General features: G+C 43.1%; 1 protein-coding gene across 2 annotated transcripts in view; it reads right to left on the minus strand.

Annotated features, from left to right (window-relative positions):
- Positions 1-403: 403 nt before the first annotated feature.
- LRP6 (LDL receptor related protein 6) overlaps positions 404-25,330 on the minus strand; it is a 198,653-nt gene continuing 173,726 nt past the window's right edge. For both annotated transcript variants that reach the window (XM_075901099.1, XM_075901104.1), the window contains 8 exons: positions 24,102-24,311; positions 22,551-22,676; positions 20,282-20,518; positions 17,034-17,144; positions 15,405-15,635; positions 12,519-12,655; positions 10,690-10,787; positions 404-5,089 (listed from right to left, as the gene is read on the minus strand). In XM_075901099.1, coding sequence (XP_075757214.1) covers positions 4,798-5,089; positions 10,690-10,787; positions 12,519-12,655; positions 15,405-15,635; positions 17,034-17,144; positions 20,282-20,518; positions 22,551-22,676; positions 24,102-24,311 — 1,442 coding nt within the window. In that variant the 3' untranslated portion in view covers positions 404-4,797. The remainder of the gene's footprint in view (positions 5,090-10,689; positions 10,788-12,518; positions 12,656-15,404; positions 15,636-17,033; positions 17,145-20,281; positions 20,519-22,550; positions 22,677-24,101; positions 24,312-25,330) is intronic.

Genomic DNA, 25,330 nt, shown 5'->3' on the forward strand with positions numbered 1-25,330 from the left:
GAACTCAGTTTGGGTGTGTAATTCATGCAATGGAGCACTGATAGAAAGCATTCATCATAAAGGGAGGGGTAATGTACAACTTGGAGACCAGATGATCACCAAAATTCAACAATGCCAGAAATTCCATTCCCCTTCATGGGCCAGCAATGGAGCATAATATCTGCAGGCACCAAGCAGCTTAAAGGGTCTTTCATTTATCAGTAAGCTAGATCTGACACAAACTGATTTCCATGTAGCTGTAAATTGCACAAAAATATCTTATTAATTTGCATTAATTATCAACCTAATGATAATATATCACATAATGGAATTTTTCTTTTTTATTGTTAAGTGTGACAGAGTGTTAGTTTCTTTTGGATATAGTTGTAAATGTTCTGTAGTATGTTTTATAAATGTAATTAAGCCTAGGTAAAATGAGACAATACTACAAGCTGCCATTACCTCCGTGCAGAGAGGCAGAGTGAGTCTTCTGGATTAATTATTATTGTTGGGAATGGGAGAACAGAAAATTATTGCCTCTGTCAATCGGGCATCTTCATATTAGCAAAGCTCTGTGTGTACATACACGCACAGAGTTATGTTTGAGATTTAGAACACAGGATATTGTAAGTTACAGTTTCCACAGCAAATCTAATCCACCGGTATAAACTGATTCAATGCAAATTCTATATTGCCAAATTTCATGTAATAACCTAATGTGTTTGTAGGCAGGCAGCTTGGTTGAATTTTGGATTCATGGAAACCAGAATTAAGATTTTTCTATTGTTTCCTACTGATAGCATTCTATCAATGCATCAAGGTAGACCTCTGCATATTATATCTCCTAGCTTAAATCTCCCATGCATGGTTCCTTTTAATGTGCAAAAGGATACTCCAGGTATACATTTGGAGACCAACACTGTGTTTGAATCGCTATTGCCAGAGCCAGTCTAAGGGGTGGGTGAGCCAGGTGGTCGCCTGGGGCCACCATATTCAAGGGGCTGCCAACAGAACTGGTCTTAGGGGCGGGCCACAACTGCATTTTGGCCTGACCTCCCAAATCCTCCCCCCAGGTTTCCCCGGTTACCCGACCCTTTTTTTTTGGCTTGACAAATTTTCCCTGGAGGTTTTTTTTTTTTTTAAAACCATCTGACAACCCAATGGGCAAGCCAGGTGATCGCCTAAGGCCGCCAATTGGTTAGGACCGGCCCTGACTATTGCAATTCAAATATGCACAGCTACAGATGTAAATGTAGCGACTAGTACGTACACCTGGGGAAAATTATACCCATGTTTTCTGAAACATGTTCTGTGTTTTTTAAAAAGCTGTACCTCTCTCCACTCCCAGTTCATTATTACTGTATTTCCACGTGCAGATATTCAGCTATGAACATTTTGAAGCATAGGCAGGATAAATTACACATGGTGCACTTAAGGAAAATGCTCCACTGTTTATGGTTCTGATTCAGGAAGGTACTTAAGAGTGCCTAATTTTAAGTGTGCATGTCAATAGCACCACTTACATTCATGCCCAACTTTCAGCATGTAAGTATCTTGCTGACTTGAAGCCAATATGCAGTGGAATTAAAACTTCATTTCTCAGTCAATTTCAAAGTAGCAAAGCACATGCTCCCTTATGTGGGATAGAGATAGCACAAGCTGTGGCTGGTTGGATGGGAAAGGAAAAGTGAATGTTTCGTCTCTATGTCAAATCAATTGGTTTATCCACCAGGAATGTTCCCTTACAAGGATGCCAGTTGTAGTGATGTACCTGTAATACGGAAATCTACATAGTGGGAACTTCCAGCCTCCCCAATTTAAGATTTCCATTTTAGATTTATGTAAAATATCTGTGAAAATGTAGCTCTCAACTTTCTCACCAAATTCTTTGGTAAATCAGAACAGAAAAAGCACTAACCTCTCCAACTGGTCTTCATCATCTGACAGTCTCCCTGCCCCCTTCATTAAAATAGAAGCAGCAGCAGCTTAAGTATGTGCTGCACACAGTGAGATATACACTTCAAATATATTTGGTGAAATTCTGCATTCACTTATGTTCTCCACACATGCACCCCCCATCACTGACTTCAATGGAGTTGTATCTGGATGTGAGTACAAAATTTGGTCTTTCTGACCAAAGCAAGCTAATTCTTCTAAAACAAACCCCTCCAGTAGTCAAGTTTAACAAGCATATCTTATTTGTAGAAAATCCTTGTAAAATATCAAGGAGGGAAACAAGGATACCACAACTTAAGTTGAACCACCTCATGGTTTTTCAAAGAAACAAAAATTGGCACACTGAAGCATTTTGCAAGTAGAGACCATTGACATCGCAGTACACTGAGATACAACAATGCAATATTCTTCTGAGTTCATTAGTGCAAGTTTCCACATGTGAACCCCACACGGAATGCTGCACATTTAACAATGTAAACAAACAACGTAGAAGTCTCAATTCTGATCAGCACCCCAGCCTCTACTCACCCTCTCCCATGCCTCATGTAAATGGACTGAATTTTTATAGCTCATCATCAGACCTTCAACATCCATCCTTTTAGAGACCACAAACAAGTTTCTTCACCAACAGGAATAGCAAAAGGAATAGCTACCAAACTTCCTAAGTACCTAGAATAAAGCTCAAGGTATTAGCTGGATGAATGTTTCCGCAAAAGTTAGTACGCTTGGCCCATTGGTCAATTCCAATATGTCTGAGGACAATCCAGAATTTTTTAAAAATTACTTTGATTGAAAGCTTCCGTGGGCATCTTAAATTCTTAGAAGGGTAAAGCGAGAATTCCAAAACATGAGAGGCTCCGACAGTCAAGCTGAAATGTAGCATGGGCAATGATTGTTCAAAGCTTCCTAAAAAGCATTGAAAGGATTTAAAACTGGAATGTTTTCAGCCTTCATGTCCCAGTAGAAACTGACTGTAACAGAGCACCTGGCACTCATGAAGAGTGGTTACAGCACTGCTGAGTCCCAGTACTCAGGAGCCCCTCAGTATCCTTTGTGATGTGAAGTAAAAGGCCTGATCTTTGGAGGTGCTCTTGCAACTCCCATTAAAAGGTCAATGAAAACAGTAAACATGTAAAACTTCCCAAGATCAGATCCACTAGTTCCAGCTGTTTAACTTAAACACTGCACTAGGGTCAGGTAGAGTTAAGATGATCATATGTTACCCTTCAGTTCTTGCAAACCAAGCGTTAAAAAGAACTCATACTATCCCTTTCTAATGGCCATGGGAGCTAAATAAGGAGATACAAAAATATAGGGTGAGAATATAAAATGATTTGGTTAAGAATATTTTAAAATTTGACATTCACAGTGGTTAATACTAAGGTATTAAAAGCATGCCACGCAAAAGAGGAGGTATGTAGAAATCATACTGAAAAGACCAGCTTACCTTACATGAACACAGCAAGAACAGTTAATACAGTGGGGGAAACATTTTTAATCATCAAAATTCAATTTTTATAGATTGTGTCTGGTCTCCCCAGTGACAATGTTTAAATGCTTCCTTACTAGGAAATGTGTGTGTGTGTGTGTGTGTGTGTGTGTGTGTGTGTGTGTGTGTTTATATATATAGATATATATATATATAGATATATATACACATGATTTGTATATTGTGATATTAATTATACACTGAAAGTATTGCAATGATACAGGATTCATTTACAGTAAATCTAGCAATTTATAGTTAAATTTATAGTTTAGAAATATGTTGTCTATATTATATGTGCTATAAAAATATTTGACATTCTGTGGGCAATAAATCAAAACAGTTTTTAAGGAACTAAAATGATTCAGGTATATGCATATTACCCATGTCGAATACATGAGAATTGGGCTGACCTGATACAAAATGTAATTCTATGGTATCAGCAGAATGAAGAAACCCGATACTTAACATTGGACTGCAACACAAGTCTAATAAAATATAGAGGATGAATTTTCATTAGCTCAATTCTAGCAGTACTTTAAACAAGGAAATCTGATTTAACAAAATGGATCTGGGGAGAAAGAAGTTGCAAGAAGGAGAGGGAGGTAAAATAAAAGAGTACCCAACAAAATTACTGAACTTCTAGCAATGGAGAATGTTTTAAAATGGGGAATGATGCAAATGCAGGCAAAAAAACAATGTGGATGCATTTTAATTTTTAAAAAAGTGTGTGACAATATATCTAATATTTCATTATATTTGTACACACACATAATAAAATACTGTAACATATATATTCACTGCTATGATTGCTGTATTCCTGTAGAAAACAAAGCCCTTTGTGTATGGTAAGTATCTGTCTTGTGCTTTCTTCAAGTTTATCTTTCATTGCTGGCCCTCCATAGTTAATGTAGAGACTATTTGGCTACTTCCAAGTATCTATGGTATGCTGCTCTGAGACTGACTTCTCTCATTTTTAAAACATTTTTGGTATTGACAAACCCCATACTTTGCCTCACTGGACAGTGATGCGTCCTGGTCCTTCTATTTTCTCATGTGCTCGGTCACTTCACTGGATTAAGGCATTTTTTTTGTTTCATTTGCAAAAATAAAAATTTTGTACAAATTTCTATTCTTTTATACAAAAATTTCTTCTTATGGCACAAGCAGCAGATGCTATTTAAGAAAATATATAAATATCCTTTTTTTCTTCTGTACAAATATCTCCAGTATTCCACACCCCCATTTAATAACTTTTAACTGTACACTGTTCTGCCTCATCCCTCTCCAATAGCTCCCTCCCCCCTCCCTGATACGGACAATTTATATTTACACTTTTGTTTTGGAGGCAGTTAAGGAAGGGGAGGGGGCTCCCCTCATGAGGAGTCCGTGCAGGGGGATGGTGGTGGCGGATAGAGGTGATGAGAATAGCTCCGTTCTGTGTACGGGGAGGGCGGACAGCTTTCGTAGTTCTCCTCTGCCGAGAGGTACTGGCTTCGTGGCGTCGGCGGAGGGGGCACAGGCTCAGAATCATAGTTCAAATCACTGGTGTAGCCCTTAGCCACTGCTGTCATGACCCGCCGGCTGGGGGCATAGTCACTGTCACAAACGTCCGTGCTGCAGGGTGTGGTGGGAGGGGCAAAATGCCGGTAGCTGTATGGTCTGTAGCTACAAAAGGAAATTCAAAGGAAAGATGTCAGCACTTAAAGAGAAAGCGTAAGCCAAACACTCAGGTAACAGGACGCAGACCAGCTGTATTGCCTGAAAGGAACAACAATTAGTAGAACTGAGATTTTTCAGAGTGCTTGTACTTCCAGAATGAGGCTTCTTAACAAACCAAACCAAGCCAAAAGACCCTGTCTGAAGAGAACAAAAGATTTCTGAGTTTTCGCAAATAGAAAAATCAGAGACTAATTCATTTCATGTCAAAATAAACAGGTTTCTTGGTTTCCATTTTTAAATAAAAGCAAAGGAAATGGAAAGCTAAATCAATAAGGCGACTTATGTGCCTTTCACAAATCCAAGGAGGAAGGGATGGTGATGGAGGTCCAGGTGGTTATACCTCAGGTCTGCACAACTCGGAAAGTGGCGAGGGCCATATTACTCCAAAGAAAACAGCTGTGGGCTGTAAGTAGGGATGCTCTCCCAAAAAATACCGAACATGCGGGCTAAAAATTTGTCGAGAAAACAAACAAACAAACAAACAAACAAAAAGTGTCTCTCCACTTGGCCCCCTGGCATTTGTCTCTCCTGCCCCTTTCTCCTGACCTGCCCCCCTACCCCCAGCATAAGCCCCTTCCCCTCTGCTACCTGGCTTCTGCCTTCCAGTTTGCGGGGCTGGCAGGGCCTTTTTGAATCCGGCGGTTGCCAGCCGTGACGTCACAACACCACGTCACACCAGCGTCCTGGTGTCTGCCAGCATCCCGCCTTCTGGCTCGCGCCCCACCTCCTCGCACTGGAGCTGCATGCAGGCAGCCCGGCGGCGAGAATCACTGCACTTCCCCCTCCCCGGAGGCACTCCGCTCCTCCACTCGGCTGGCGGATTGGATGGGGCCACACCGCCCGTAGTCGGCATGGGCCGCACAGTGAGCCCCTGCGGGCCGCATGTCGTGCAGTTATACCTCAATTTATACCCAACAGCCTAGTGGTTAGGGCAGTCACCTGGGATGTGGAAGAGCCAAGTGCCTTGGGAGCAGGGACTTGAATCCAAGTATCCCACCACCACCCTCCTTGTTTTTTGTGAACAGTGCATAAGTCCCCTTGGGAATCTAGCCAAAAAAAAATTGAAATGCTTCTTTTCAGAAATGTCAAAATTAGTCAACATGCCAATTTTTTTCTTCAATTGAAACAATTTGTCAAAATCAGTACTAATTCATTACGTTTCAGTTGACCTGAGTCTGCATTTTTCAGCAAAACATCTCGTCAAAATATGTTGCCTAGTTCTACTAATTAGCCATCACCTTGGGCTAGACATCAAAGCCTCAACTGTGGTCAAGAAGGTACAAAAGGAGTGAGATTTGGGAAAGGAGAGGGTTAGAGATTGGGGGGAAACAGTGTGTGGATTTGGTATTCCATTTCCAGTATCCTCTGTTGATTAATTCAGCCCTGGATCACAGTCCACAGACAGATAAGCAAGTCTACAGCTCATGAGACTATTTTACCACAGAAAAATCCTCCCCCTTAACAGCTAACTTAGCTGTGGTTCCCATGTGCCAGAGACTGGTGGCCTTGACGCTCCTTTCCATTCATTTCCTCCACCACCAGGGAACATGGTATGGGTGGGTGAACAGGTATTCAAAGCCCTTAACAGAGACAAAGTACTTCCTTTCTACTCCACTGGCCATTGGAGGGATAAAGATGGGGGTATGCCAGATTGTCAAGTCCGCACTCACCTCAGCCAAGACTATCAGGAAGGCCACCTTAGATGGATCTTTGGGAGCCAGGATATCAACATCCTGCTCTATTATCACCCCCATCTGGGGGTTAAGACTAAGGGCAACCTTCTGGAGCAGGCTCGCTGGTGCTGAGAGAGTCATTTTTCTGTACTGGTCACAGGACTGACAGTGGTGCCCTATGGACTGAGGCTCTCGGTGCCAGGTTCTGCCTCTGTGACTACAGGGTGGATTCCACAAAGAATTGCTTAAGACAAAAGTCCTAATCCTTTTGGTCCAGAGTTTGAAGGCCTTGAAGATCTTGCCATTGCCCGCTTGGTGGGCTTCTCCCAAGCACCAAAGACATAAGTCATGGAGGTCTCTTGTTGGCACAGATGTAGGGCAAGAACTGCAAGACTTGAAGCCCTGGGACTTTGGCATGCCCCAGGTCCTGGAGGGGAAATCCCCTCGCTACAACACTAACTGCCAACTATTAATGATGGTCAAACAAATGAACTATAAACGCTAGGGATGCGCGGCTTTTGCAATACCAAGGAGCCACAATTCTAACAGCCAACCTTGGTGGTAAGAAAGAATGGAAGGGCAGCCGGGGTAGCAGGGTCATATATAGGGCGCTGCACTGACGCCACTCCAGGAGGCTCCACAGCTGACCCAACAGGTAGCAGCTCGGTTAAAACTTTCTGGCAGCCGTGCATGCAGTGCACCCACTTGATTGGACTAGATATGACCAAACAATGGGATAAGAACTGGGCGAATATCTAGGTAAGCTGATGTACCCTTGGAAGATCTCTGTGTACCTCACCATACACATACCCCTGGCTGAGAACCAAAGTCAACAGTAGAATATGAGCAAAGACAGGGTGACCAGAAGCAGCAACAGGATATATTTCTGAGTTTGAGACAGAGGGAGTTCTAGAAACATCGAACCCTGCACCACATGCTCAATGTCACTAATGAGATTCAATTTCACGTAATCAGTTATCCACACTGGTACCACGCTTTGGTGTTAGTTTGTTTTCTAAGTTGCCAGTCCCTTTTATAGGCTTGTCATAAGGCCAGAAGGGACCACTATAAACATCTAGTCTGACCTGCAGTACGCTGACCATATCTTTTAATGATTTTTGAGCTCCAGGAGCTTCGTTATCCACAAGCCCATTGGGAAGCACATGTGTTTGATAAGAGATACACAACTCCCTCTGATAGTCAACCAGAGTGGCTTCTGTGTCTGAGTGGGGTAGGCAGCAAGCACTAGAGCCTTGGAAAGGTGTCCCCTTGCTCTAGTTTGTGGTAAAATCCCAAATATAGTAAAACATACAATTAGTAGAGCAAAGAGGCTAAACATCCATCTTCTGAGGGAGGACTGGTGGAGTGTGCACTAATATTACATTAAATAAAAACAATGGGCAAAAGCATACATGTCTATCCATAAACATCAGTGACACAGGGCATGATTTAAAAAAAAGGGGGGGGGATGGTAGAAGTTTATAATATTTAAAGTTTCCTTAAAATCCTCCCTCCCTCAAAAAAAATAGGAAGAGGATTTAAACAGGATCAACAATTTAAATATATATACACAATTAAAAATAAAAAATTCCTCATTGTGGAATCAGAAATAATTATGTTATGTACTAGCTAGGCTACATATCCACATTATCTCTGCAAATGCAACTGTCTCTCTTCTCTTTTTTTTCCCCCTTCCTAGGTTTGCTTGCCATCTTTTTCAAGTTATCAAATCCCAAATAACAATTAGTGTGGCAAAGATATTATTCATGCAGGAAACCTAAAATAGCACAAGATACATTCTTCTGGAGCAAATGGCTCTCTCGCTATCTTTTGGTTCATGATTTGTGGTGTACATTATTTTTAGTAATACTAGCTGACTGAGCCTACCCCCGAAAGTGGCCAGAGAGCATGACAGCGTGATGATGTCATTCTGTTGCCTGTAAGGAAAAAAAATATTATATATATATATATATATATTTCATAAGCAAGCTTATGAAAACTTAGACAAGTGTTGGATACACATTGATACACATTTGAGAAGAATGCTGCTAATAGACTTGTATTTTGTCTTAATTTTTTGGCCCCAATCCTTCAGACACTTAAGCTCGTGCTCCAGAGGGACTACCTTTTCAGGGCCAACATACTAGGCAGATCAAACTGGGGGTAAAGATCAGCCAACAGAATACTGAAGACCTCTCACAGTCCAAGTGTGACTTCCTAGAAAAAATGATGAAGATGAACAACGTCGATATCTCAATGTCACAAATGAAGAAAAGGCCCACTGCTACAAAATCAATGGCTATAAACTTATAGCCAACAATTACCACCCAGAAGGGAGGCTGGCAATTTACATCATGCAGGAGATCAAAAATATGAGGTTTTACCTCCTGCAGTGCCCAAAGGAGTAACTATCATCACCAAGCAAACCACCATTAAGAGATAGAAATCAGGTGGTACATCAGGGCCCCAACCAGCTCTGCAGAATGCACAGGACCCCGCTTCTTTGTGGGCAACTTAGTAGTCACTACACACAATGAGGCTATGCTGCAAACAATCTTCCAGGCAAAGCACTGACACACTGATTTCAGCCAATGATATGCTTCTCCTTTTGGATGTGAAACAGTTGGTCACTTTCCCGTCAGCAAGATGGGGCAGAGGATATTGCCCAGATCTGAGGTTCAGCTCTAAAGATACAGGGCACACCCATACCCATCCCAGGGATCATCCTCACTGACTTCATCAACACTCAGGACCAGGCCTGCTGACAGGGTGGCAGTAAAGGGGTAATTGCCCTTTAAATCCCCGCTGAAGTGCTGTGCTGGAGTGCTGGGCTACTCATTCCAGGCAGTGCTAAGGGCTTGGTGGGGGGCGAGAGAGGGACATGTGTGCTGCATTCCAGGCAGTGCTGAGCACCAGCCACCCTCAGCTCCACCCAATCAGGAAGCACGGAGCTGCTCCTCCCCACCCCCACCTTGCCCAGGAGCCTTCGGAGGCTGTCAGGACAGACCCAAGAGACCCATAATGGCATTCAGATTCCAAACTAGCGCTGTGCTGGAACTCCCCTGGGGACTCAGATACATTCCCAACTAGACTGCAGCCAGCCATGACATGAGATAATCTCCACTTGTGGATAGGCAGCCGAATCAGCCCACGTCAATCATCACGGGAACTTTAAAATCAACACGTCTGCAATGGCTTTCTGAATTAGCAAACATGGAACTTGCAGCTATCCACGGGGATACAGCCGTGGCATGAGAACTTAAACACCCCAAAGACTATTCAGAACTTCCAATGCAGCATGTTATAAATACCACAAAACCCAAAAACCACAAAAACCACTGGGGGACTACACATGACCACCTCAGGTCTCTGGATCCAGCCAGGGAATGGCAATGTATCTGGCCATTGTCCTTCAAGCAAACACATGAACACTGACCCAAGAAGCTGCCGTCTTAGTTTTGATCCACCATGCGACCTGAACTGCATTCAAACAATCCAGGGAAGATGTGACTACTTGATTATCAAGTGAAAAATCAAAAATCCTGTGCTGAGGATCCACTGAACACATCATAGCACAGCCCTCCAAATATGGATTTAAAAGTCAACTGGATGAATCTATAACTTTGGGGGTGGGAGTGGGGCTTGCTATGGACCTATACCTGCATCTACAGAATGTTGTTCAGCACATGGAATGCATGAGGCAGAGAGGGAAATGCACTTGATTAAAATTACACATCTGTATATGAACGGTTTGCAGGATGAGTGCCTTTAATGGTAAACACTTTAAGGCAAGGGCTGTCTTTTACTCTGCATTTGTACAGCACTTGCAAATGAGGCTTTGATCCCAATTGAGGCTATTTTACCAATAATTACCTGTAAGATCTATGAGTGGAAGGACTGTTTGAAGAATAACCAAATTCCATGGTGTAATGTGAGCGTTCAGTAGCTGGTGAGGGCGGAGGGTTCAAAATCTTTAAAAAAAAAAAAAAAAAGGCATTTTTTAAACAGACAACAAAAATAAAGAGGAATGAAGAAAAATAAATACAGCCATAATGATATTGCTACCCAATATTAAAGAAACACTAGTTTGTAGCTTACACCTTTACTTCTTGTTAAGGCCAAGCTCACTGCTGCACTCAAGACAAAGCCATGGCCTCTTCCCCAATGTAAATTCCTCTCTATATTCTCAACACCCTGTGAACACTGCTTGTGCCTATTTCCATCTAGGCTATCACTCAGCTGTCCTCCTATGGAGCTGATGACTGTTGCTATTTGGAAACACTTACTGCTGAAAAATAAACCTAAACTAGGCAATCCAATCCTAGATTGTCATCACGCATACTGCTACCCTAGGCAAACTGGCTGAGGACTGCCACAACCTGTTCATAGTTACCAGATACAGTGCTATCTCCAGTATTGTTATTTTGCTGCCCATGGCCTCAATATGGCTGAACAGATTCTAGGTCTTATAGGAAAAGGGATATTTCAACTACAGTGAAATAAATGTAAGGGGAGAACATTATGAGGCCTTTATCATCATGGTCAGCAGTTCAAATTCAGCTATCACTGACATGAATCCAATTTATCACCACCTGCTGGCTGTTTTGTGGGTTATATACAAAGTAGCCAGCAGCAGCCATTGCTACAGGAGAGCAAGATTACTTAAGAGGTGAGACTGCAAACTCTTTTGGGCTTGAATTTTCTGCTTGTTCTGTGCTTGTACCAGTGGCGTAGCCAGGACGGAACCCTTGGTGGGTGGGCAATGACAGCAGGGTTGGGGAGGGAGGACAGGAAGGATCAGCCAGGAGGAATCAGGGCTTCCTTCTCCTCAACCCCTCCAGCCCGTCTTGTGGGGTCAATGGACAGTCTGGCCAGGCACCCCCCACTCTCCAGGCACACACCCAGGGAGTGGGGGTTTACCCTGCTCTGCCCATCTGGAGCTCCAGCTAGGGAGCAGGGTTGGGGTGCAGGGATTTGCCCCCTTCCCCACCTGGGAGTGCCAGGCAGGCAGGCGGGTGGAGCAGGGCTGAGTGAGGTAAGCCCCTATGCTCCAACCCCTCTTCCTGGGTGGACATAACAGGCCAAGCCCCCAACGACGCTCCTCAGCTGGAGCACCGGTAAGCCTCTGCACCATAACCTCTCTCCCCAACTGCAGCGCTGGAAGGGTGGGTGGAAAAGGGTAAACGCTAGGAGCAGAGCTGGGGCTCTGGGTGAAGGTCTGGATGTTGAGTGGCTGGTTTGTACTGCTGCTAGCACATCGGGGTCCCGGTCCATGACTGCAGCTCCTAGGTGATATGCGAATATAAATATGTTTAATAGCGTGAAAGCTATCACTGCAAGACAGTCTTGGTTGAGGTGTAATTGGTACTCCTGCAAGGACTGTGGAGAACAGACTTCCCTTTGGAGCTGATCCAACAACCATGCCATGTTCGGGGATTTTACAGTCTCTAGGACAATAAGTCCAACAACTTTCACCACCACTAAATCCACTTACTAACTTTTCTTAGCAAGACATTCCTTGGCAGCTATGGATGAGGGCATGCTGTGCACACACACGTTTCCTTCAAATTCACTCACTCCACATTCAACCAAACAAATGTTCTAGGACTAGAAATCCAAAACAAAGCCCTTGCCAAAAAGCTGACCTCTGGCATGCACTGCGACTTGGCTGAAAGATATCCACACATGAGTGTGTGACTTACTGGAGGGAAGTAAGTGCCCTTGGTACTTGAAGAACTACTAGAGGATGCCCCCGTGACATGGGCTCTGTCATAGGGAGGTCCGCTACTTCCGGCCATAATGCTGAGGGAGCTGATCACAGATTTACCACGAGACATTCCTAAAGAAGACAACAGACACAGCATACGTCAGTGTTAAACTCTTTGAAACAAAAATGAAGAAGGGATGGGATTAAGGCTAAAATAGCTCTACAGGATACAGGCACTATGAGCGCCTGAGTCAAAAATAAAACAGAAAAATACGTCTGTCTGTATTAAACAGTCCTAGTCTCCTAGATGGAAAAGGGAAATGAAGTTACTGAGTGAATAAACATGCCGTCTTAACGTTCTAGCCACTGAACTGTGGAACCCGGCTCGGGGCTGCATGACAGCTTGGGCAAAGAGAAAGAGATTCTCTTCACTTGAATGGATGTCAAAGGCTTGAGAGCGAAGACACTTCAGCACTCTCTATACTTGAGAATAAAACAAACTGATTTTGCTTGTCTCATGCATGAGAGAGGCAAGAGGTTTTGTTCTTTCTTTTCCACAAAGTGAGTTTTGGCAACAAAGTGAAAGGAGACTAGGATGGAGGCTTGGCAGAAGGGGAAAAGGCATGTGACTATACTCTGGACTATAGTGAAAATACTGCTCAAAGCTCCCTTTTATGAAAAGCAGCTTATCACAGGAAGGCAAAAGGGGCTGATGCATGGATATAATCCCACAATAGGCTCACCAACAGCATCTACAGGCACCTCTGTTTCAGTTGGATCAGAATAAAGCAGCAAGAGTACGGATTTTATTTAAAAGGCTGAGCACTGACTCATAAAAGCTCATTATTTGTAAAGAGACATACAGGAGTCATGCACATTCATTAAGACTAAGTGAGCTTTTGTGATTTAGCCATATAGTTTCGTATCCCATTGGTAGGTCCGTACCAAATTCACAGCCATGCAAAACATGGACCATGAAATCTGGTGTCGTCTCATGGAATCTGGCTTTGTGTGTACTTTTACTCTATACTATACAGAATTCGCCAAAGACACCAGCATTTCTCAAATTGAGGGTTCTAACTCAAAAGGAAGTTGCAGAGGGATCCCAAAGTTATTTTAGGAGGATCATGGTATTGCCACCCGTAGTTCTGTGCTGTCTTCAGAGCAAGGCAACTGGAGAGCAGTGGTTGCAATGTTGGCTCGGTGCCCAGTTCTGAAGGCAGCACACCACCAGCTGCAGTGCAGAAATAAGGGTGGCAATACCTTACCCATATCTCCTTTACTTTTATTCTGCTGCTTTCAGAACTAGGTACCTGGAAAGTGGCAGCAGCTAACTAAGGTCCCAGCTCTGCAGACAGAAGCTCTGCCTTCAGAGCTGGGCTCCCACCCAGCAGCTACCTCTTTCCAGCTGCCCAGCTCTGATGGCAGCAGCAGGTATGCTGGTTTTGGCTGGTGTCATTTTTTTTCCCTACTGGTATTACTAAAGTGACTAGGCATGTCAACATGATCGAGTAAATGATTAACCAATAAGCCTAGTCTTATCGGTTAATCTTATCGACTGCACACATCCTCTCCCCTTGTTGCCTCTGTATCAGACAGAAAGGGGGGTGGGAGTTGGTGCCATGGAGAGCTGGATCTGCGGAGCCACCTGCTCCCCCGCCCCCTATGCTGCTACCTCGGATAGAGAGTGCAGAGGGTAATGGGGGCAAGGCAGGAGATGGTACATATGGGAAGCTGGCTTTCAAGCCACCTGCCCTGCCCATCACCACTATCAGAGGCAGCAGCAGCGATGGGGAGGGGAGGGCAGCTCCATGGAATGCTGGTGCAGCTTCTGTCCACAGGGAGCTTGGGCCCCACAGACAGCGGCTGCTGCTGCCCCACACTGCTGCCTCTGTATGAGAGGCAGCAGGCAGGAATTGCTTTGTGCAGGAAGCCGTATACAGAGGCAGCAGCGTGAGGTGGCAAGGAGTTCCCCAGGAGTGGAACTAGGAGCGCACTGGCTGCTGGACCTACTACTGGGGACTATCGAATAGTCATGTGACCGATAATATTTTGTGCAGTTACACAACTATTCAATTAAGTGCTCTCCAACATCCCTAAAAGTGACACACATGTAGCGCAAGGGCTTGTGAAGTGAGGTGGGTGCTGATTGCACACAACATTGACTGGGAGAGCCGCGTACTCTGTTCATATCCAAACAAAGCACAGCTACGATTCAGTCAGTGCACCCCGCAAATTCTGGGTACGCAAGTGCAGTTAGCAAAACTACGCTATCCCAGGAGACCATCTTGGTTATGATAATCTTTTAGCCAACTGAGATGGAGGAGGGCCACTCACATGACTCAATAACTAGCCTAGGTTGCCCATCACTGTTTATACAATCACTCCCGATCATTAAAGATTCCATAGAACTCTCCACAAGTACCCAATACAGGGAATTTGTCCCTGAGAGAGGGCAATTCCCAATAAACACAAGTGATTATATTCCATCTAAGTTCCCATTAATTTAAGACAAGTCTCTGGCTTTATTTCCTGAGCCTATGTGCTGTGTAGAATCGTTGGTGCCATTCCACTAGCCCCAGAAGAGGATGGATTTCAGAAGCGGAAGAATCGATCCTTTGGTGTGTGTCTATATTGTTACTAGTAACTCTGCTGCTTGTAGATAGTGCTGTTAGAAATCAAACAACAATTGAGTAAAAAACCACAAAGGGTTCAATCCTGTCTTCCAAGAGCCAGGTGCCTAGAATCATATACCTGGTGCAAACATCTACTTTGCTGGCAAGCATGAACAGGAGCTTCCACGATAAGTACATAGTGCCATTAAGAGACAGAATAAGGAAACCAGTGTAAATTTTAAATGCTTAGACATCTTGATACTTACCTGGGAGAGATCCTGACAGAGAACTTGGGTGAGGCACATAACCAAGTGGTACAGAGGCTGGGCCATGCACCACATAGTCATTAGTCATCGTTTCCCCATCGCCTTTCATGCGAGGGCACAGCACTCTCTGGCAGATAAAGTACATTGCTCCAACCACAAAAACGGTGAGGATCACGCCAATGATCGAGCCTATGGTATTGTTGGCTTGTGGTGCTGGCTCCTCCGTTGTGTCTAAATGGGAAGAGGTTAGTCAGATTCTGTAACTTTGGTTAGATTCAACAACTTCAGATACACTAAGAGTAGTCTACACAGCAAGTAGTTATTTTAACATAATATTGAGCCTGAGGACTTCTTACTCGAACTCCTGTAACCCTCATTTTACAAGGAATAAGGGAAGTTGGAGGAAGTGTGCTCTTCTTCGGACTGCCTACAGTGTAGACAGCGGCAAAAGCAGAAATAAGTTATTTCAACTTAGGCTACACAACTGACGCAGCTCAAGTTGCATAGCTTATTTTGGCATGAGCCCTGCTGTGTAGATGTGCCCTGAGATTAGCATTTATGCCACTCTCCCCAAAAGAAAAATTGGAAGCCTATGCTACTGAGCTTCCAAACCACTTACAACAGCCTTCTAATGAAACACAAGGTGTGAATAAATGCCCACTAGGGACTTGGATGACATTTTTACCTGTAATTAAAGACTGTTACTTTTCACATTTGTCCTAAGTAGCATGTGAAAATCTAGAGGAAATGCCATTACTCTAATTAATACCATTTACTTCCACTCCTCTGCTGTCTTGGGGTTTATTATTCATGGCCTAGGATTCACTGATGCTAAACACGAGAACCAAAGAACCAATGTCCAATTGTATTTCCAAAGGCACTTAGGCTGCCCTGTGTGCACTTCAGATTGATGGTATCAACTACATCTGATCATCTGTCCTAGAAGAATCATCTCTGTGAGGCAGTGCCATTCTGAAATGTTATTACAAGCCCAACAGCGGCCAGACATGATGCCATTCTGGAAGGCAATGATTTTTTTTCTAGGGCTCTAGAGGCTTTCAAGGCAGGCAGACACAAGGGATATTATATTCCAGAAACCATGATCTGCAACTATCAAGCAATCAGAAAATTACATCAGCTTTAGGCACAAAGAAAGCTTTTAGCATTTTTCCATGTGAAGAGACAGGAGCACTCTTAAGGTTCTTCAAGTACCACTTGTGAATTCTGTGGCTGAGAGAACCATGACTCAGAGCAGAATGGGTCTGACAGCCTCAGGACATTGTGAAGAGATTCTTATAGCACAGAGAGTGCTTCCACCTACACATACATGCATATTATAAAGCAAGATTTACCATTTTTAAAAATATACGTTTTTGTAACTCTTTTGAACCTGAGACATTTGTCAGAATAAGAATTTTCATTCCAAAAAAGCGACATGTCAATTAGCTCTTCCCACTCTAATGATCCCTGTGGATTACTTTTTGAGCAACAGGTGAGGCAAGAGCAGCCACCTTAAAATCGATGCATGTGGCTTTATTAGTGGGTTATTAGAATTCTAATTAACTGAGGAGGTAAACAACCATCTTCACTGGCTACCACCATGTTTCTGATCTCAGAATTCACACTTACAGCATCCTTGCTCATCTGAGCTGTCACTGCAGTCCAAGTGGTGATCACACTTCTTGTTTTTCCCAATGCACTGGCCACTGGCGCAGCGGAACTGATCGGTTAAACAAAGCACTGGCGAGGGAAGAAAATGTCCAGAAATGATCAATGTCAGATACTCAAGAAAGCAAAGGTTCTGGAGGTGGGTACGGCAGGATGGACCCTCCCCAAACTGGAACTCCCTCATCTAGCAACATCTGTGGTCCAGCAGGACCACAGGTGCTCCTGGAACAGGGAGTCCTGGCTGGGAGCCCCAGTAGCAAGAGGGCTGGCGGCTTGGAGCCTGGCAGGTAGTGCAGCAGAGGCCACAGCAGCCCCAGCAGCAGGGCCAAGGATGTGGGCAGCCCTGATAGCAGGGCCGGGGCTGGAGATGCAGTAGCTGTGGTAGCCCCAGTGGCAGGACTGGTGCTGTAGATGCAGCAGTCCCAGCAGCCCCAGAAGGGAGGCCAGGGCTAGGGACACAACAGCCTCAATAGCGGGGTTGGGGCAGTACGGCAGCCTGGAAGGGGGGAAGGCTGGGACCAACATTGGGGAGGGAAGGTAGTCTGGGGAGCTGGCTGCAGGGGACCTCTTCTGGTCCGTCAAATTCCTTCGTTCAGAACCGTTCAGGTCCTAAGGGTGCCGGATCAGAGAGGTCCAACCTGTACAGTGATAATCTGAGTGTGTGATTTCCTGTTTTCAGGGTAATAAATGTAGTATCCTGTACTGAATGAACTCAGAGGCAGAAGGCCACAATATTTATAGGAAATTAACCTTGGATACAATTAACAGAAAGCACACAAGTTATAATTACTAGTCACATTATCTATTACATATTTGGATTTTGAATGAGATAAAAAGAATTAAATTACAAAACCTTGTCACACGGTTAAAAGATAAAAGTTATTACTTTTCTAAAAAGATAACATTTTTTTCCAACATCCTCATCATACTCTTCTTCCTCCCCTTTCTTTCCCCAGCCCTGTCATTCCCTCCCTGTACGTGAGAAAAATTCTAGGGCATTGGACAAAATATTTTTATTGACATTGTCAATTTAAACCTGAAGTGGAAGAAAGGAAGGGACTGGAACTCTCCCAATTCAGGGTGCAAACACGAGTATGTGACTATTAGTTTGGAGAGATGAGTCCTCCAGGGAGGAAAAGGTGTTAAAAGGGTTTAATTTACAAACAAGGCACAACATTATGACTAGTAACAGAGTAGAAAGGGATGTATAGTCATCCTATGGTTATTGAGAAAACTAAACTGAACAATAATTATCCAAACACCTGCATTCTGGGTAATAATGGCTGTCAACTGATCAGAGTACATTTTATATACTGTATGATTGTGACTATCAGTAAGAACGCAAGGCATTGTTAGACTAGTGTGTGACAGAGTGACAATATCTTGTCATAACTGATAAAACTGAGATAAGCTTGATTGAATCAATTTAAACCATATTGAAATAGGGAGAGTATCTTTGTGGTATGTTGTATTACAAAGGCCATGGTGTAAATGCTATTATAGAACTGAATGTATCCTTTCTAGTAGGAAGGGGGGATGCCAGCAAACTTCCTGTGATGAGCTGTGAAAGTCCTTGGGGAGATGTGCATATACTAGTTAATACGAGATTCTCCAGAGACCAACAGACAAAGAAGAGTCTTTGGATAAAACCCCCTTGAGTTTAAGATGACTCAGGGGCCTTCTTCCTGGTACAGCATATGGAGAGGACTCCTGATTCAAGGAGGGCCCCAATCCTCAGGGGAGGAATGGAAGGCTGCCACATAAAACTGTGTGGTTGTTCTGACATTAAGCTCCTATGAGGTTGTAGCCACAAGGAAACCCCTAGAGTGAAGTGATGCCCAATTAATAGGTGTGCAGGCTCTGGCACTGTTTCAATATGATTTCTCTGCAACACTTTTTACTTTCAGAATAAGGTAGGTTCACTTAGAAACAGCTGTGTGGTAACTTGAATATGAAGCTATTACTGTTATCTGTCTCTGAAAAGGACACGAGCAGATTGTCCTTACTGGAAATGATGTAGCAAAAGCAGGGAACTGGGCAGCCTGGGAATACACTAGGTAGAATAGAGTGAGACATGAGTATTGGGTGCCCTTGTTGGGTGCCACTGAGAAAAAATATAGGTGCAGCTGCCCTCAGAAATAACATTCTTATTTTCCTTAGTAACTGGTGAGGGCATGCTTTCTCACACGCATCAGACAAGACAACGCCACATCAGCATGCCCATTTTTAAACCACCTAAAACTTTGCAGCCAGAAGCTTCTCATTCTAAAGAAAAGCTATCAACAGAATCAGACCCTAATCATGTGAAAGACAGGATGGCTTTCAAGACTGGTAGTGGATAGGGAGACTTTCATTCAAAATCAGTTAGCTTGTTGAAATCTGGCTTAGGTCATTAGTCTGCTTAATCATTCTCAAATGACGGCTGGCTTGGGTCCTGGTCATAGCATCTGACTTTAAAGCAGCCCTTTCGATTCAGAGATTTTTAAGGCCTCAGAAGAGCAATGAATGGATGTGGAAAAATGGAATGCTCAGAAGTGGCCCCTCCAGGCCAAGAAGGATGCGGATGGGACAGTTTGCCTGTGTTATGCTTGGTTTAACTGACACAGAACTTCAGACTCCAGCTAACATGAAAATGCATTTATTATTATTAATAATAATAATTATTAATAATAATAAAAAAGCCCTCTAAGATTTTAAAAATCAAAGGTGATTTGGATTTGGCACATTTTGCAGCCGCCTTTTGCTGGGGTTTGCAGGTGGTGGATATCTCCAAATCTCTCTTATCTGTCTGCAATCTTGCCCATTCACACATTCACCCACTTTAAATTCCATTGTATTTGGATATTACATAATAAATAAATATTTTCCCAGTTTCCATTAATTAGTGAGAGGTATCAGCACACACCTAAACACACAATTAAGTCCAATACTATGAGATTTTTAGAACCTGAAATAACATTCTTAAAATAGCAAGTGTTCATCAGTAGAGCTTAATGTGCTTTATAAAGGCCAGTCAGTTTCTTTAGCCCATTCTACAGATGGGGAAACAGAGATAGAAAAGTGAAATTACTTGCCCATGCTCACACAGCAAACAAGTGGTGGAGCTGGGAATCAAATCAAGAGCCTCTGGTTCCTAGTCCAGTGCTGTATCAACTGGCGTCAGATTTTTAAAGGTATTTAGATGCCTCACTCCCAAGTATCCACTATACCTTCACAGTTCTTTTCATCAGAGTTGTCCTGGCAATTTGCCTCTCCATTGCACCGGAGGGTGCTGTCTATGCACTGTCCGCTTTCACAGTGGAACTGGGAGTCTGAACAGATAGGACAGTTCTTTTCATCACTATGGTCTTCGCATTCAGTGAATCCATCACAGCGCCAGGCCACGGGAATGCAGTCAATCTCCCCTGTGAAACAGGTGAACTGCTGAGGGGAGCAGGTTGGGGGTTCTTTTGGGAAAAAAAAAGAAAACAAAAACAAACCCAAATGAACCCATCAATAATCCATGTCCACAAGCAGCACACCTTCAAGTAGAGAGGCAGGAGAACCTAACTCTTTGGGCAAACATGCCGCATGCGAAAGAATTTTTCTCCTTCAATGATCTGAGCTGCTCTGAGCCAGCTCAGATCAGAGTGAATGCTCACATCACTAGAGTACAATCTGACACAAAGACAAGATGAAGAAACATATGCATGCAAAATTCAAAGGGCAATTCTCCACCCACAACGCCCTTTTCAACAGCACAGTCTACCCTTCTCTTGTAGTTCATTAAGTCTTCAAAGGGCTTCAATTTGAAGTCAACACATGAAGAGTGTTTCTCTTCCTCCTTTTCCCCCCCTTTCCCCACTGTGTACACAAAAGATGGCTCGCTTTCTTTTTAATGTTCGACAATAATTGTATAGAAAACATTCAAAGGATAAAATGTGGTGCAGATGGATGTGCTGTGACTCAGTGTCTAGTTATGTGCCCTCTATTACTGTGTTCAGTCAAACTTGTTTTAAAAAGACAAAAAAAATTGCTCCATCCAGTCAACTCCTGCTATCTCAACACAGCTGTTAGCAGTTATTTAACATTTACTACAGTAACTGTTAATCTTATGTAGTAAGCATGCATTATAAAAAAAAGAGAGGCCCTTTTTTGGCCTAGCATGAAGTTTGCACTCAGAAAATATCTGGATTATGTTAGTTCTTTTTCCACTGTGTGACCACATGTCGTCTTGCTGGCTACAGAACTGCGCAACAAATCCACTCAAAATGTCAACAGAAAGAGAATGAAGCTCCTGAGCTCTGCTTTCCTCTCCTCTTTGAGCCAGCAGAGCCTGGCCACAGAGGCAACATTTTGCATTGCTCTATAATGACGACTCCCCATGTGCAGTTTAGAACGCCATGCATGGGATGATTTTGAAGGCCAAAACGAAGAGGAAGAAGGAAGGATAGAAGATATACAAAGCAAAAGGTACGAGAATCAAAAAAATCTACAACATTTTGAGGAAGCAACTTGGTATTTTAAAAAAATTCAGTGCAAGAATCGTTGATCCTTAACCTCGTGCTTTCAATTTGTGCACGTGCGAGAGAGAATTTAGCAAAGGCAAAAAGTTGACAAATCAACACACTAGCAAATAAAGTCCTCAGTTTAACCATAGATCAGATACAAAATTGGCAAGAGAGATTCCAATTCCCCTCACTGTGCTCTGCCAAAATTCTCCTCTAGAAGAATCACCTCCAAGCTCTGTGGGTTAGTCAATCCTTGCACTCTGCTGAGAAGGTCACCAAGGGGGCCAATTACCCAGCTCTGGTGTGGCGCTAAGTCGAAGACTGAAAAACTCATTTGTACTTTCTGTTGATATTTATTGGAAGAATTATGCAACCCTAAATTGAGCCTGCCAGAAGTAGTTATGACAACTGTTTTACTGCACCCAAAAAATATTTGTATTTTTATAAGCCACTTACGCAAGGTTCACAAAAGAGTGCTCTGTACTCCCTCTGCTGGCTGTTTAGCAGCAGCTATCTTGAAAATACCTCTTGCCAAGAGCTCTTTGTTTAGCATTGGTGGTCCTGGGAAAGCCACACAAAAGTGTTGTGGTGTGCTTTAAAGTAGTAGCGCACATAGCATTGATTAAAGAGTCCCATTAATTACAGCTGTTTTCAAAGCCACCTGCTTGTCAAATAGAAAATGTTATACCAACAGAGGCAGGAAGGAAGCGGCTCGACTTTCTCAGATGGGATTACAGACTATTGAGTAAGAAAACCTGAAATAACTTACTTAGTAAGGACAAATGGAAATTTGTATATTTGAAAAGCCTTCTTGCCTCAGAGTTAATTAACGCAACTCAATGGGACAGGTTCAATTATGGAGCTATGTTAAGAGATACTTGGCATTTGCTTTTCCTTCCCAGATGGAAGCATGAGGCTAACGTGAAGGCCATCCTAACCCCATTCTAAGGGCTCAACTAAGGAAATACAGGCACCTGGAACGACTCACCTCCGCAGGATAGTTCATCCTGAAGAAGAACAAGGTGCACCGGGCAAGAACATCGGGTTGTACCATCACCCTTCACAATACAAATGTGCGAACACCCGCCATTATCTTGAGAACAAGGATGCTGTCCTGCAATTTATAAAGAAGATCTTTTATGCATTAACCTCCACACATCTGGTTGAGATCATCTAGGGTGAAGAAAATCATTGGCAGACCTTGGGGGAAAAATCATCCAGATTTACTCTCTCAGGCCCTGATCCCATGAGCACAGACAGAGTTGATTCCTCTGCACTTCTGCAGAGGCCCACTGGCTTCTGAGGGGCTCTATATGGACACGGGATTCACCTGTATGGAACTCATTATGGCCACTGCCCTGCTTCTTTTTCTCCCTCCTCAAGTGGAAAGCCTTCAAGACAAGCAGCTCTAGTCATCTATAATTTATAAGTGAATTGAAGGATCAAAAAAATTAATGCAGTGCAATCTTTAAAAAAAAAACACAGTAAACAAAACCTACGGGTTTGTTTCTTGGAAAGATGGAATTGGTTCTAGAGGAATAAAACAAAGGTACCTACGCTTTAAAATGAGAGTCTCTCTTTTTCTTAAAATGGCTGCAAAAGAGCAAACTTTTCTGATTTACAAAGTCTGATGCATTTGCACTGCCTCCAAAACTCAAATGAGTACACTCTAGATAAATGTGTCTTTTCATTTTAATGTTTAATAAGGATGCCCTGTTTCTTCTTGAAATTCTTGACAGATTTACTGTGATTAATGGCAAACAAAGCTACTAGTCATCTGCTTTAATTAATGTCCCCAGACAGTTTCCTAAAAAATTCTCCAGTTCAAAGCACACATCATACTTATGTTAACGTGATTGCTTCCTCTGTGATGGCTGTGGCTCCACTGGGCTGCACCCATCCCCAGTCAACTTCCCATTCATGTCAAGTTAGACCAAGATGATATTTTAATCTCTATAGCCACTCAATTCTTGGCTGCTGTCACAGGACTACGCATATGGCTGCTGCCCATTAGGGGATGTTTACACTGGAAGGCATCATTTCTAGCTCGAAGAGACCAGCACTATTTCCTTCTGATCAAACTAGTGTGCTAAAAATCAAAGCGTACTTGCAGCAGTGCAAGGGGAGGGAGGGACCAGCCGCCTCAAGTTTGTACCTAGGCGTTTGGACAGGACCATAACTCGAACCACCATGGCTTCCCTTCTCTTTTTAGTGTGCCAGCTCAATCAGAGTTAAAGTGGATATTCCTCAGGTGGGAATAATCACATCTTCCAGCTCTGAAGTAGATATACTCCGAGTGACAGAATCCAATAGTGTCTTTTTGTGATGGTCTCCTATCCAACTGGGACACAACCAAGAAAAACTCATTCCACATGGGCTCTTTATTAGCCTTTTGGACACTACTCATTTGGGATGGGTTTAAATCCATAGTCTAGAAAGAAATGTCCCCCGATGCCATTAATAATCCCCTACGCTGCACAACTCCCCACCCGTATCAGCTCATCCCCCATTGTTTCTTACGAAGAGGGATGGTACTTACTGTATTCTTGGATGTTTAGTTCTTTAACTGCATGTATGTCACTGAGCTGTGCAATACGAGCCTGGACTTTCATACGTCCTTCTCGACCAGTCATGTCCATTTTTTCAATCATTTGCTGCTGCCTGTCAATCCAGTACAGCCAGTTTTCAAATACTGTCAGCCCGACAGGTTGCAAGATATTGGAGTCTTCTAAAACTATTCGATTGGCCCCTTTGGAAAGGAGATTATGGTTTAGCAATTGGAAGCGATTGAAATATTATCATGAACATACTTTACACAGATGCAAACATGCATATTACACACAAAGCCCAATGTCCTCAGTAGCAATCCAAATTGAAATTCTGCAGCCAGATCTCCAATATATAACACCCACCCACCCATGAAAAAGAAGTTCCAAGGTAGATTCTGGGTAATCCAAAAAAAAGGAAGGTGTTTTTAAATGATATATGATAGCGAGTAGTACAGCGAGCACAGTAACATTTTTGTCACTTTGATATTAAATTCAGCTTTATGCTTATTCAGTTTTTTCATTTGGTACTGCAAACTGTATTGTACTGATAATGCATAGATGCATTCTAAAAGCAGCTGGATGTAGAGCCGGCATCGATAGGTTTGGTAGCTCATAACCCCAGCATCTCTGGGGTGCTGCATAGTTATGAAAGTAAAAAACTTGCTTGAGTCCCAGCACACCTTTCATTACAAATTAAGAACTAACTGCATTGTGTGAAATAGTACTTCCAGTTGTTTTAAACCTGCTGCTTATTAGTTTCATTAGGTGGCCCTTGTTCCTGGGTATTGCGAAGGAGTAAACACCACTTCCTTATTCACTTTCTCCACACTATACAGGATGGCCTTACTTTCCTTTAGCGCCACAATTATCTAGTGGCCCCATTGTTTGTTTGGCAGGCTTCCTGCACCTGACATACTTAGAACATGTTTTTGCTGCAAGTTTTTCAGTCTTTGGGTAGCTGCTCCTCAAATTCTTTTTTTGGCCTGCTTAATTGTATTTTTATACTTGCCTTGACAGAATTTATACTTAATTTTTAAAGGATGCACTTTTGCCTCTAAGCATTAGTTTTACTTTGTTGTTTAGCCATGATAACACTTTTTGTGGGGGGTTTTTTACATTTCAAAATATGTTTTATTTAATATGAGTCTATTATACTGTTTTCAAAAAGCTTCCATGCAGCTTGCAAGCATTTCACTTTTGTGACCATGCCTTTTAATCT

The sequence above is a fragment of the Pelodiscus sinensis genome, chromosome 1 (genome assembly GCF_049634645.1).
Source record: "Pelodiscus sinensis isolate JC-2024 chromosome 1, ASM4963464v1, whole genome shotgun sequence".
Lineage (NCBI taxonomy): Eukaryota > Metazoa > Chordata > Testudines > Trionychidae > Pelodiscus > Pelodiscus sinensis.